Below are 14,800 nucleotides of genomic sequence, written 5' to 3' on the forward strand. Positions count from 1 at the left end.
CTTCTTAGATTTTACATCTTTCAAGATGGAGAGAGCAAGGCCAGACAGCTAAAGCTGTCCTCCAGTTACTCTCTGCCTTCTGGCAGTTTGGTTCTGGCTTTTATTCTCTCAGACCAGCGGTCATCTGAGCTGAGAGACTAGAAGCTTCTGCCCTGGGTTGCCACTCTAGTACCTGTATCCCTACAATTGGCCACACATGGTGGTGTGCCATTGTCACTTGGACTGTGAAGAAAGCATTACCATGTTCTTGGCATTAAGTCATAAAGTTCACAAGTGCAAGGTTACCATCTGTTATACTGTTTGAAGACTAGGTCTGAATCACTAGATAATGATTGGTAGCATTATTTCCTCCTAGCACGGCAGCTATCAGAGGGGCTAAACTCCCAGGCAGAAATGACCTTTTTGTTAATGTCAAGAAGAGGCCAAGCACCTCAGATAAGTGATGCTGATATTTTTCCAGACACAACCATCAAGCGGGCAACATTGCATATCATAACCTTGTACTCTTGTAGTTTATTTATCTCAGAATACTGAGAATAGTCTTAACCAGCAACTCAATAACATCATGACCTTTACTCTACTTTATTTACTATATCAACAATTCTGTTCAGAGAAATAAGTCTCTATAAACCTTTTTGTTAACCTTTACTTTTATGCTTTACTCATGAGATTCATAGGGAAACCACAGGTACAGGCTCCCTATCACTCAGGCCTGCGAAATTTCCCTTCAACGTAATCACTACTGAGAAGAATTTGCCATGGCTGAAGTAATCCTCGGATGCTAATCCTTTAATAAAAAAATGGTACTATCTTAGTTTTATCTGCAGACGCTGTTCCTTAGTATTGGATCCCACTGCTTCACTCTATATAAATCATACCATAGACAATCCAAGACCATATGATCCAATGTTTTAAGCTCTCTTCAGTCACATTTACATTATCTGTCCTGAAATGTGATCTTCATATAACAACCCCTCAGAATTGCTTAAGGGAGTGCATTCATCCTAGCTAATTTAGGTGGGGATTGTTAAAATTTTCAAATAGGCTGGCAGGGCAAGGGGAGGTTGAAGGCCAACTGAAAATAACAAGCAAACACTGTGTGCGCTAAAAGAAGTACTTATTCTGTTTAACTCTACTCGAAAGAGAAATTGCTGAAACCATCTACTTCCATAATACCGTGTTTCCCCGAAAATAAGACACTGTCTTATATTTATTTTTCCTCAAGAAGACACACTATGGCTTATTTTTAGGGGATGTCTTATTTTTATTAAGTATGGTACAACAATCTACATTTATTCAAAGATAGTTGTCGTCTTCTTCTGGAACATCGTCATAACTCTCCAAACCTGGAATTCCATCCTGTGCTGGGGGAGAGAGCTTTACTTCTTCCCCTTGAGGACACACAATACCTAAAGTACAGCATCCTGCTCCTCACTACACTGAGGAGACTTTTACTTTCACTTTCACTCCCTCTGTGCCCCAGTGCAGAGGGAGCCTCCCGTCCGTCGCGGCTGGCACCAAATTGAACCAGGCGGGGAATGGCCTTCCGGGAGGCAAGGCCCTTGGCCCGGCCCGGGAATGGGCATGGCAGGGGGATAAGGCCGGGGCTACAGGACGAGTGGTCTGAGGCCGAGGAAACTGTCTGGGAACAGCGAACTGGCGGGAAGTCTTGGTATGCTGCATAGCCACGCCTATCACTATGTCTTATTTTCGGGGTATGGCTTATATTGCGCAAATTCTTAGAAATCCTGCTACGGCTTATTTTATGGGTATGTCTTATTTTCGGGGAAACACGGTAATTACTCCGGCAATACCTCAAAACCATCTGTAGAAAACAGAACTTTCATTTTCGTATTCATGGCCTGGAGCCAGGCATGCACCTCCAGCAATCTCAATACAAGCTCTTTTCTCAGAGCAGGGCCAGAAATTCCCAGGATTTCCCCCCACAAAGTGGATTAGAGGTTGATCAATTTTCTCATTCACTTCCTCAATCAATATCTTCACCCAATAAGTTGCTTGTGGAGTTATTTTCGCCTGAAATACAGCCAATGCTGAAGGGACATAACATCCCCTCTCTTTATAACAAAATCTTGAGATAGCATTAGCTTCTATTCTGGCCTTCCACCTTAAATTATATCTAAATAGGATAAATTGTTGTCTGACCATCCACTGACCAATTAACTTACTTAGGGCATACTCGATGGATGAAAATCATTACCTCCGATTTATCATAATTAGTTATTAATTCTTCATATTTACAGAACTTTGAAAAGAATCTTAGAGCTTGGTGAAAGCCAATTTCTGTTTGAGAAAGCAGACTGTTTCATCTGCATACGGCAGAAATGTGACTAGTATCCTTACTGGCTAGAAATGTGACTAGTATCCTTATTGGCTAGTATTGGGGAATGGTAACTCTTTTCTCTGAAGTAACTTGGAAGGTTATTAATGTAAACAATGAATAATACTGGTGCTCACATTGAACTTTGCTGTACTCTTTATCTTGTATAATTCTATTTGATAAGTTACCAGGAAGCCCATACTTCATTTTCATATAAATAATAAATACAAATAATTATGAAGCTTTTTCATTGACCTTAAGAGCCTGCGGCTAATAGAGGATTTCTCCAACTTGTCTCATAATCTTTCTTGTGAGGTAGAATCAAAGACATTACATAGATTCATATAGGCATCTTTTCTTAAAAGGTAAAGGTCTCCTGTGCAAGCACCGGGTCATTCCTGACCCATGGGGTGGCATCACATCCCGACGTAGACTTTGTTTACGGGGTGGTTTGCCAGTGCCTTCCCCAGTCATCTTCCCTTTACCCCCAGCAAGCTGGGTACTCATTTTACCAACCTTGGAAGGATGGAAGGCTGAGTCAACCTTCAGCCGGCTACCTGAAACCAACTTCCTTTTTTTAAAAAAAAAATAATTTTTTTTATTTTTTCCAAATCATTATACATTCCATTTCACATATTAAAAAGTATAATTCTTTAACTTCCCCTCTCCGCTCCTCTGATCCTTTAATTTACATTGTTTCTCTCTTTGTATTATTTATCTAATTCAATTATAACAGAAACATCCGTATCCAATGCATCCGCTCTGAATTAGATCAAAATATGTTTGTTAATATCACACTTAAGTTCATTTCTACAATAATTAGACCATGCCTCCCATTCTTTTGCAAATTCATTATCATCCTTTTGATTTATCGATGCCGTAAGTTTTGCCATTTCTACTAATTCCATCATTTTTTCAATCCACTCCAATTTATTTGGTATATCAGTCATTTTCCATCTCCTGGCATATACCATTCTGGCGGCAGTAGTAGCATACATCAAAAAAGGTCTCTGGTTCACTATGGTATCAGGTATTATACTCAACAGCATCATTTCTGCTGTTTTAGGAATATTTTGTTGTAATACCAGCCTTAATTCATTGTAAATCATATCCCAGTAAGCCTTCTCACATAGCCACCAAACATGATGAAAAGAACCCACTTCTTTTTGACATTTCCAACAGTTCGGTGACATATTTCCATACATTTTGGCTAATTTCTTTGGTGTTAAATACCATCTGTACATCATTTTATATATATTCTCTCTCAAAGATTGTGAATATATATATTTCATATCCTTTAACCACAGTCTTTCCCATTTGTACATGTGTATTTCATGACCCAAAGTTTGTGCCCACGTTATCATTGTTGGTTTAACAAGGTCTTGTTCAGTATACAAAGTCAATAACATCTTGTAAATCTTGGATATTAAATGATCATTATTATCTAACAACATTCATTGAAAAAGTGATTTATCTTTTGTAAAACCTAACCTCATATCTTGTATAAATACAGATTGTAACTGGTAGTATTGAAGCCAGGTAATCTGTTCCTTCATTTCACTATATTCCTTTAAGGCACATTTATTGTCCTTCCATACCAGTAAGTCTTGATAAGTAAGAAATTGCGCTGGTCTCAATGGTTTCAATGTCAACATCTCTTGTGCAGAGATCCATAATGGTGTTCTAGGTACCTGAAACCAACTTCCGTCGGGATCGAACTCAGGTCGTAAGAAAAGCTTGGATTGCAGTACTGCAGCTTACCGCTCTGCACCACGGGGCTTCTCCTTTTCTTATGTATATATATTTCTCAATCAGAAAGTGTAACACTAACCTATGGTCTGTGATGCCTAAGCCTCTTTGAAATCCTGCCTATTCCTGAATAATAATTTGTTCAGCCACCACCCATTCCTGTAACCTAACATTCAAATCAGAAGAATAAAGTTTGGAAACTACTGATACTAAACAGATTGGTCTATAATTTGTCCATTCGTATATTAAACCCTTTTTCTAAACTGGAACAAGAATAGACTCCCTTTATTTCACTGGGAATTTACCAGTTCCGTTGATTTTTGTAAATAACGGGAATAAATCCACTATTTGGGATCTACTTTCAGCAATTCTATCGTGATCACATTAGGGCCAGCAGCATTCCCTGGCTTTCTCATTTTAATTAAGGCACATATCTCTTTTCTAGTTATAGATTGCCAGGTTTCCAATTCTCCTTCTTCAGCTTGCATCCCTGTTTCTATACTACCTCTCCTTCCTTACAGATTCCCATAGACTTTTTCCCAAATCAAAGAGGAAATTGTCAGTGAGATTAAAAAGCTGATTTAAGCACTTGAATTTACTAGGCTCCAGAGGACATGATTATCATTATTATTACAGGCTGAGATGAGTTTTTTTCCATTTTCTCTTCAACATTTCCCATTTCTTGAATTTTATCTCTCCTTTATACTTCTTCTTATGAAAGTTGCACTTCTCCAATATCCTTCTGAGTTGGTTAGCCTAAAGTAATGATCTAACTTTCTTAACTTTCTAACCCACCATCTACATTCAAATTAAAATAATCAATTTTTATTTGTTTAAAACCCATGGTCATGCTCTTCTAGATAACTGGGCTGAAAAGCTCAGTTATTAGTTCACATTTGTTCAAGATTCCTTCCACCTCCTTTTCCATAGGGAATTCCCTGACCAATTCCCCACCTTCCTCACTTGGCATACTCTGCTAAACTTTGGTTCTTCAGACGACCACATTAGTTTTAGTTTAGGTCTACTTCGCCTTAAATCAATATTCCAAGGTCTATTATTGCTTTGTTGGATGTTCACTGGCAACTTGAAACCAACTGGTAAATGACCACCTCCATTATATTCTCCAACCTCAAATAATATAATTTATTGAACAAGATGTGGAGAGATCAAGATGTGGAGAAACCAAGATGTAGAGAAACCAGGGTATGCAGCTCTGTGCCTTGAGACGGGACAGGGTTTTTTGGAGACCAGAGCTTGGATCCAGACCATTAAGTTCTGGTTACATCTGCACTTTCTAACTGAATATCCTGGCTATTCCTGCATTGCTGGGAGATTCTTACATAAGCCAGTGGTCGAAATTAATTATCAGGGAAATCAAGTCTGTCGGTATCCCGTTTGATTCTCTTTTGATGCTTGGGAAAGAGCAAGCATTTAGATTGATACATCAGCGCCTACTAGATATAGAAATGCAGACCCTAACCTCCCTAGCTAATAGACACTGTTCCCCCATGTTTCACGGTATTACTCCGGCTTATGGAGCTGTAGTTTCCTACTTGTCTTATTTGGAGTCACCGGACATTCGCAGAGCTTTCATGCTCGCTAGACTTAACATTCTTCCCTCAGCTAACCTACAAGGAAGATACAAAGGAATCCCTTTTATTGATAGGTATTGTCCATGTAAGACTGGGGATCCTGAACCCACGTGCTGTTGTACTGCCAGCTTTACATAAGGCCGAGGAATACTTATATTAAACCCCTACTGCCTAGTGAACAGTCTTTCAGATCAGCAGTCGGTGATGTACCTTTTATCTGATAGAAATCCTACCATTACCCAACAAGTAGCTAGTTTTCTCCTGTCTGCACAAAGAATTCGCGAGCAGTTTGTACGTACTTCTAAGTAATGTCCTTTTAATGTAATCTGTTTTAACTGATTTCGTAATTCTGTTTATGGTATACTGATGTAAACGCCTAATAAAGGTAATGATGATGAGAAACCAAGATGTAGAGAAACCAAGACAAAATCTATAACACTTGCTCCCTTGCCTGTCACACAAGTAAAATCTCCTTTATTATCTAGATCTTTAAGACCATCCAAAATTAACATTCCAGACATAGAAACAAAGTGCATTAAAAATGTCCACACCTTGTTTATCTTATTGTCTCTTGAGCTCCTGCTAACCATTGCATCATCCGTCAAATCACTCTCATCCCCTCAAAATAACTCTTTATCGCCTGATCATTACTTGTGCCATTTTGTGCATTAAAGTCTCCCATTATCAGAAGTTGAGCTTTTGGGTAGTTCTATACAATATTCAAAAATATATCCTCTAAGATCTTCCAATTGAGCAAAAGTTCTTCTAGTTTATTCGACTCTGGTAAATAAAATTACTTGTGATTTGCTGGGCAGTGCTGGTTGATAATAAAAACCCCATTGCACTTGTATGCATTTAAAGAAAAACATCGCTAAACAACTAAAACTGCAGAGTTATAGTGAAGTAGAAAAGACGACATATACTTTTTGCATGGCATATTATTGCAAGCAATGATGTTTAGTGTTTATATAGTATTCCCTGTGCTCAGTATACTGTACTGTACTGATGAGAACTGAAAGACTGTGGTTTACCTAAAAAGTTAATCACTTAGTATATATATGTATTCCAATCAGTTATATCAAGATCATATAACCCCTTTTCTTAATAAATGTGTTGCATTAGCTCTATGTGTTATATTTGCTGCTGCAAACTTTGTACTAATTATGATTAGAAAGTGCTAGCCAGAAGACTGAAGTGTTGAATTAATCTTAATCTTTACTTACTACCCCTGAAGTCAGAACGGCTGTTTCCCTAGGCTTAAATTCTTGGCTGAAATTACCTGGAACTGCTTCCCCCAACACTTTTGTTTCTACTAGCATTGTGTGTGTGTAAAGTGCCGTCAAGTAGCAGCCGACTTATGGCGACCCCTTATGGGGTTTTCATGGCAAGAGACTAACAGAGGTGGTTTGCCAGTGCCTTCCTCTGCACAGCAACCCTGGTATTCCTTGGTGGTCTCCCATCCAAATACTAACCAGGGCTGACCCTGCTTAGCTTCTGAGATCTGACGAGATCGGGCTGTACCATGCTGCCTTCCCTCCTCTACTAGCATTACACTGTGAATATAAGCTCATCCAACTGCTCGAACTTTATGTCACATCCAAGGCCAACCATTCTGGCCTCTGGAGTTGCACAAAGTCTCCAACACTGCCTACAAATAATACAAAATCTGCCTTGCTGGATCAAACCAAATGCCATGTAGTTTAGTACTCTGTCTCCAGCAGTGGCCACAGCCATGGAAATGAACCAGATGACAAGAAAGAGATAAGAGAGTTGGAGATCAAGTCCTGTGTCAACAACTGTGTCAACAATTGTCACAAGTTTATTTTGCATCTTCTTGATACCTGCAGAACCAGTAGAAGTGCCACTCTTTGGGCTGCTATATCTTAACAAACGGTTCCACAGCCCATCCTCCTTGAGTCTCAATGAGAAACACAAACTGTAAACAAAGTAAGTAAATAATAAATAAACAGAAACATGCAGTATAGAGACTGCATGGGTGCCTGATATTCAAAAGCTTTCAGTATCTGAGCATTCAGTCAGTACACATTCACAGTATTGACATTTATTGAATAAAAATAAATGGCCTTAGTTTTCAATGCTATTGTAAAGCTTGAGTCAGCAATACTGAAACTGGACAACTTAATTCAGCAAGCAGTCTTCCCATTACATTACAAAGTTGTGGTGGCATTCCACACTTCTTTAGATGTATGTTGCGTGTTGAGTTCAGTTTTACTTGTCTGGTTTGCAAGCCTGCATTTTACTTTGACAGGTATATTAAGAGTATATTAAAGTGCATGTACATAATCTGATTATAATTTTTAATTATAACTAAGCCCTTTACAGTGCCCTGACCTTTTTTGCTCTGACTGCATCAGCCTTAGTTACCACTTTCCAGCCTATCTTGTAAAGTGTTACATAAATATTGTGAAGTTGAACTTCTGCCACACATTCTGCTGTGTAAGTATATTTCCCAAGTTTAAAGCCACAACATAAAATACATTGAGGTATGCAAGCAACATTGGCTCAGAGCTGAAGCTGTCCACAGAGCACAACAGCAGCTAAACAGTTAAATCAGGGCCAAAAGCTTGCCAACATTGATGCAATTTGACCCGACTGCACATTTATAACAGCAAGGTAACCTCCATCATCCAACAAATTCTGCCCCTTGTGCAGGCTAAAGCAAAAATGCTGAGAAGAAATGAGTTATTTAATTTACACAATAGGATAATAATGCATTTAACCACTTCAAAACTCCAATATTTGTGTAGATTCAAAATCAGACTCCTTCACTAGCCAGGCTTCGTATTTTGTGTAGATTACTATATGTTAAAACAAAAGGCCACATTGTGGTTATTGACAGAGACGGTAATTAAGACAGTAATAAAAGATACTTCCCTACTAGTACATAGAAAGGTTCTTATCAGTTAGTCCAACTCAAGCAGTCTCTGGAGAGGCAACATATACATTCCTCAAACAAATAAATAAACCATCCATTAGTCTGATTGCCTGGCTGATGGAACCATCAACCATTCTGGCGGATGATCAAATATTAGGGTTTGAAAATGTCAGAGCAGGCCAGAAAGTTTTTTTTGTTATTGACCCTATTCTTCTAGAACTGCCAGGTCCCTTGCTACTGGGCCCTGCAAACTGTGCTCCATGCTAAAAAAAAACAACCCCAGAATTTCTTTGATAAGTATTTTTAACTGATTTACCCTCCATTGCTCATTATACTTATATATCCTAGCATTCCTCATCCTAGATGTTTTACACACTACTTCCTGCCATAACATTGTGGACACAAGTCTAAGGACTGAAATGAAAATGTCCAGTCAGTATTCCTGACCAAGAAACATTAGATGCTTATTATTTGTAGTAAGAGTAACCTTGCCGTTCTCACTCAAATTACTTAACAATCAGAGATGAACCAATATTGTTGTGCAAATAAATGCTCAGAGGATGAAACAGGGAAATAGCTTTCAAGAATGGTTTAACATGTAAATGTGTATCTACAGAATGGTATAGAACCCAGATACTGCATCACTGAAGAGACAACTGACGCTTACCTTTTTAGTGTGTTGGATGGATGACCTTAAACAAGAACTCCTGCTTCCACACACTTTTCAATAGATGCTACTTCAGGGTGAACTACTGCATTCTCAGAAGCCTAGTTGTCTAAAATTATTCTATGCAGTCTTCAAATAGATGAAATGGAGCCAGAATGGGTCCAGATGAAACACTGGGCCCTGTACCAGAGAATTCCTCCAACATGGGAAGATGCCAAGGATCTGTGTAGAAGCTATGCTTTCCTTGTCCAGAAGAGGCAAAGACCCATTTGTGCTCTCTCTTGGTTCAACGGGTCTTTAAATATGTGCATCTAAGAAATCTGATTAGACCAGAGTTCCCAGGCACGTGTACACCAGTGTTTAAAGATGAATATGCATGCATGTGACCCACATTTTACAAGTTTTCTGCAGAACATTAGTTCAGTACCAGTGCATATGAAACACTCATGTTAGCCACATAAGGACTGAGAGACACTAAGGCTATACAGCTCCAAACAAAATACTCTCTTGACCAGATTCACTAGAGTTAAATTACTCTAGAATGGGTGGCACTAGAACTGGACAAACCCACTGGCAATTAATACCCCCACTTACCTTGAACATAGCTGCCTGAGGTTCTCCCAGTTCATGGAACGGAGGCTTCCCTGTTGCCATTTCAATGATGGTGCACCCCAGAGACCACATGTCAGCTGGTGCACCATATCCTCGAGGCCCCTTATCAATAATCTCTGGAGCCATATACTGCAAAGTGCCTACAGTCAAGAAAAACGTGTTAATTTTGTTGTTATGGGACAGTTAACAACCATTATTAGATATTCTGCGAAATGACCTTTTCTAGTATGGATTGACTTGGACATGTACCAATGGCAACAATTTGCAGTCCCTGTGCTGCCTTTCATCACAATTTTTCTACATGGCTGATTTTACTCATGTAATGGATTTCAGAAAGAAGAAAATCCACTCAGTCCATTTAACAAGATTGTAGAGAAGGGTAGCCTTTTCATTTTCTATGTTTTTGCACATACAAAGGTTGATCGCATGAATAAGACTTCTGGTAGCGTGATACAATAATTATTTACTGGGTTGTTCACTGACAAGAAGATACAGCAATAGACTTGTCTGCACCACTTCAAAAGGCATATTTGATATGGATATTGTGTGTGTGTTGGATATCAGAGTTCTGCCTTTTTTATGTATCTGTAATGAACCTAATGGAAGTAAAATAAACGTGTAATAATCTCTCAACTATTTTTCCATAACATAAGCATAAGCAACAGATCTATAAACACTAAACAAACAAAACTTTAATTTGAAATTTAGAAAAAGGAATTTATTTATTATGTTTCTGAAGTATAATAAATTCTGCTTATAGGAACAAGATGAAGCTACTCTTGCAGCTTTAGTAGTTATGGATAAGCCTTGGTTCCCACCTCAACGGGAGCCATGTTTGCTGCCCCGGGGGGAGGGAAGCCGAGCCCTGGGAGCAGGGAGACAGGGCCGGCCGGCCGACACGTACATTTGTGGGTGCACGGGAGGCCCGCGCCGGTCCTTGTCTGCCCTTCAACAGCCCTCTTATTGGCCGGGGCCGGGAGGCTTGGAGCCAATGGGGGCCGAGGGCGGGAGATGGGAGGGGGCGTAGCCAGCCCCGCCCAAAAGGTATATAAAGGGGAGAGGGTCCCGCCCCCAGCTCACTCCGTCCTTTTTGCTTTTGACCCACCCGCCCACCCAACAAGGATACGCTTTACTTTGCTTATTCAAAGTCACAACTTGGGGCGGATTGGCATGGAGATGTGTCACGTTGGGGGTAGCGCCCGGGAAGGGGGGTGCTTCCCAACTTCGGGAATCCCAATTTGGGGTTTGGGGAGAGGCTTCTAGGATATGCCCTGGCTGGAAGGTAGGTTGTCTGCCTCTTCCCAAGTGGTGGGGGATGACATCCAGTGGCGTTCGTCCTGGTGTCTTCCTGGCACCGCCATCCCGGTTGCTCACAGCGGGACCACTGTGGGCAAGTTTTCTGGTTTGCCACTATGGAGCGGCTGTTGCACCTGACACATCGTACATGCTATGCCACGGGGGTCGCAGCTGTTGCCAATTCCAATTTGTGGCCCATTATATTCCAATCTCATTCCAAATCTTTACAGTTAATTATTAATAAAGTTGATGCTTAATAAAGTTGTGTTACAATAAAGTTGTTAACTAAGAAAGTGTCTTATAACTTTGTTAGCGCGTCGGCCTTCCTTCCCAATTAACCATGGTTCAGCAAACAGCATTCTACCATTATAATATCTGAGAATTCTAGTCATCATAAAATGCATCCAATTTGTTCCACCGTTCTGAAGCTGGCATAATCTACCCAGACAGCATTGCAGTCTGGCAACATGGGGGGGGGGATCTATTATAAAATGGCTGGTTTATAGGAGTTTATAAAATTTTATGTTTTTGAAAGTTCAAAGTGTTCTGATGTTTTGCACACACAAAACATGCCTATTACCACTTACTTTTTTCTAGTTAAAATTTCATCAAAAGTGATATATTCCAGCGATTGTTCCCTAACTGGTTTGTTTGAAATCTTGTAACTGTTAATGCCCAAAGGATTTCCAAGTTCCCATTTAAACTTTTCATTGAAATAAAGGGGAGAAATAAAGCATGGCAAGGAATCCTTCTCAATAGAATATGTTGCCAAAAAAAAAAAAGTCTGCCGCCCTGCCCACCAGGTCAAAAGAACAGAGAAGGGCAACACGAAGGGAAAGATCTCTTCAAGAGGAAAAGTAATTTTAGAATATCCTTTTTGTTGCTGTCCAATTGTGTGATGCACTAAACATTTGCGGGGCATTACTGTTGGCCCCCTATCTGTCCCAGCAACCTGGTATGCCATATGGGCATATGGGAACAAAGCTGCCAGCAGAAGTAGAGCACTACTATGGCAAGGTGAACCAAAGACTCCATCTTGGTGTCCTGTGCAAACTTTGGGGGCTGTCAGGCAGAGATGGGTTGTTTGCATTCCATTGACCTCAAGGTGAAAAAAGCTGTAAATAGGGAGTAAATGGGCATCCTTAATGAAGCACTCCAAGCACACACCTGGAACTGATAGCCAGCAGCTTAATCCCATCAGCAATCTGGGAACTATTCAGCTAACTCTGACTAGGCCTTTTGCATATCTGAATCATCCTCCAGCCTCATCTAGAATACAGAGTAGATTAAGCCAAGACATCTCCTGTGCACTCCTTCCTTCCTAGGAAAACCTCCCAAAAACTTTTCACACATCTGAAAATCTATACTAAAGTATTTGCCAGTCCCTAGTTAGGTAAACGAACGTATTCTTCCAAGTTACGATTGCCTCATGCCCTTTCACACTTTAATATCTCAACCAGTGTAGAAATAATTAAACCGTCTGTCCTGGGCAAAGTCCATTGTTTTTGCCAGTTACCTCATGCAGCCTCAGAACTCATTTTTACTTTAAGCAGTGACCGTTTTGCCATTCAAACATGTGTGTGTTTTTCTTGGATCCGACAGCCATCCCTTATGTAAGGCTCTTTTCTTTCCAAGAAACACTGGTCCGTTTTTCTGCCGCTCAGCCCTGCTATCATTCTTCCGGATAGGTAAATATCACCCTTAACGCCTCATATCCTTGTGTCCAACCCCTTTTCCCTTTTATTTCTTAGGCTCTTGTGTGTATCAGATGTGTGGTTTTGTTGCTGTGTGTGTGTGTGTATGTTTCAGCTATTTACAATAAAAACCATAAAACTTAGAAACAGTGCTTCTTTATTTAAGAGTTTTCCTAGGAGCCTTATCCCTGTAAAAATTGGTATAAAGATCCTGTACCCCTCCCTGAAGAGCCCTGTGGCGCAGAGTGGTAAGCTGCAGTACTGCAGTCCAAGCTCCGCTCACGACCTGAGCTCGATCCCGACGGAAGTTGGTTTCAGGTAGCCGGCTCAAGGTTGACTCAGCCTTCCATCCTTCCGAGGTCGGTAAAATGAGTACCCAGCTTGCTGGGGGTAAAGGGAAGATGACTGGGGAAGGCACTGGCAAATCACCCCATAAAAACAAAGTCTGCCTAGTAAACGTTGGGATGTGATGTCACCCCATGGGTCAGGAATGACCCAGTGCTTGCACCTTTACCTTTTTACCCCTCCCTCTCGTTAAGCTTGGTCTCCAGGACATTAATTCCCTCATCTAAAAATGGAGACTGTCTACTAGGGGTAACATTACAATATAATGGGATTATGAAATAGCTCAGTCATAAAACAGCTGTCAGGACTGATCCTGCCTGAGAACGGAGTATTGTGGTTTAGCCAGGTCTCATCTGTTATGCTGTCATGCTAATGTTTTGAGAGTTCTATGTGTAGTCTAACTTCGGTGAGAACTAGCAACCAAGGGTGGCCTGACTTTGTAGCCTTTCTTCTTTATATACGATCCTCTGTAGCCTGTATCCCCATTAGAGTCCTTCTAAGTTATCAGGATTCTGCAAATTGTTGTATATTTCCAAATAAACCAGCTTTCCTAGGATTTCCTGCCTATGGAGTCTGTTTATGGATTTGTCAACGAACACAGAGCTTACATTAGGACTCTAATCTGAATTCACCCTTTCTTCGGTGGTACCCTGGCGGGAGCCGGGGTAAGACTGTCAGGGAACCTCCAGCGGGAGCTTCTGGAGGAAGCGCGCCGCACGCATCAGGAAGCTCATCGGTTGGCAGGACTGGTGGCGGCGCAGTGGCTTATATTGTCCAGAGAAGCGTCTGTGGGGTCGCAACAAGTGGCGCACCGCGCCTGGGAGGAGGCCCGGTGGCTGGCGGCTCTACGGGAGGAGGCCCGGTTAGCGCAGGAAGATGCGACTCTGCTGACCAAATTGGTTGCCCGGACGGTTGCCCGCCTGATGGCGGAGGGGGTCACGGTCAATGAACATGTCCTGAAGGACGCCGGGAATGCCGCTGCCAAAGCCGTCCTGAAGCTTATGGATCTACCGCCAGCAACAGCTACGGTGGAGGACGTCCAACAGGTCCTGGAGAAGGAATTTGGACCGGCGGCGTCCGCAGACCTGGCTCCTCAGCCACATACTGCCCCAGACACACTGACCAGGTGCTTGGGAGCCATGACAAAGTGATTGAAGCAGAGCCGACTGAAGTTAAATCCATTGAAGACGGAGGTCCTGTGGTGGGCAGGGGCAGCCCAGAGGTGGTGCACCAGCTCCCAGCTCTTGATGGTGTGCATTTAACACCTGTTCCCGCTGTCAAGAGTCTGGGCGTGATCCTGGATGCCTTCTTATCAATGGATGCCCAGGTCACAGCCCCAGCCAAGGCCACTTTTTACCATCTCCATTGGGCTAGGCAGCTGATTGCCTTACCTCTTCCCGCCCTGACCTAGCCACGGTGATCCATGCGACCGTCACCTCTAAGCTGGATTACTGTGACTTGCTCTACATGGGGCTGCCCTTGAGACTGATCTGGAAACTCCAGCTGGTACAAAATGCAGCCACAAGGGTCCTGACTGGACCCCCGCTGAGAGTGCATATTCAGCCAGTGCTCCGACAACTGTACTGGCCCCAGGTAAAGTACCGATCAGGT

At 41.6% G+C, this 14,800-nt stretch overlaps 1 protein-coding gene across 1 annotated transcript in view; it reads right to left on the bottom strand.

Annotated features, from left to right (window-relative positions):
• The window catches only part of MAP3K15 (mitogen-activated protein kinase kinase kinase 15), a 101,009-nt gene that overhangs the window by 21,347 nt on the left and 64,862 nt on the right, over positions 1–14,800 (bottom strand). The window contains exon 20 of the mRNA XM_056861742.1: positions 9,837–9,994. Coding sequence (XP_056717720.1) covers positions 9,837–9,994 — 158 coding nt within the window. The remainder of the gene's footprint in view (positions 1–9,836; positions 9,995–14,800) is intronic.

This window comes from Euleptes europaea, chromosome 16 (genome assembly GCF_029931775.1).
Source record: "Euleptes europaea isolate rEulEur1 chromosome 16, rEulEur1.hap1, whole genome shotgun sequence".
Taxonomy (NCBI): domain Eukaryota; kingdom Metazoa; phylum Chordata; class Lepidosauria; order Squamata; family Sphaerodactylidae; genus Euleptes; species Euleptes europaea.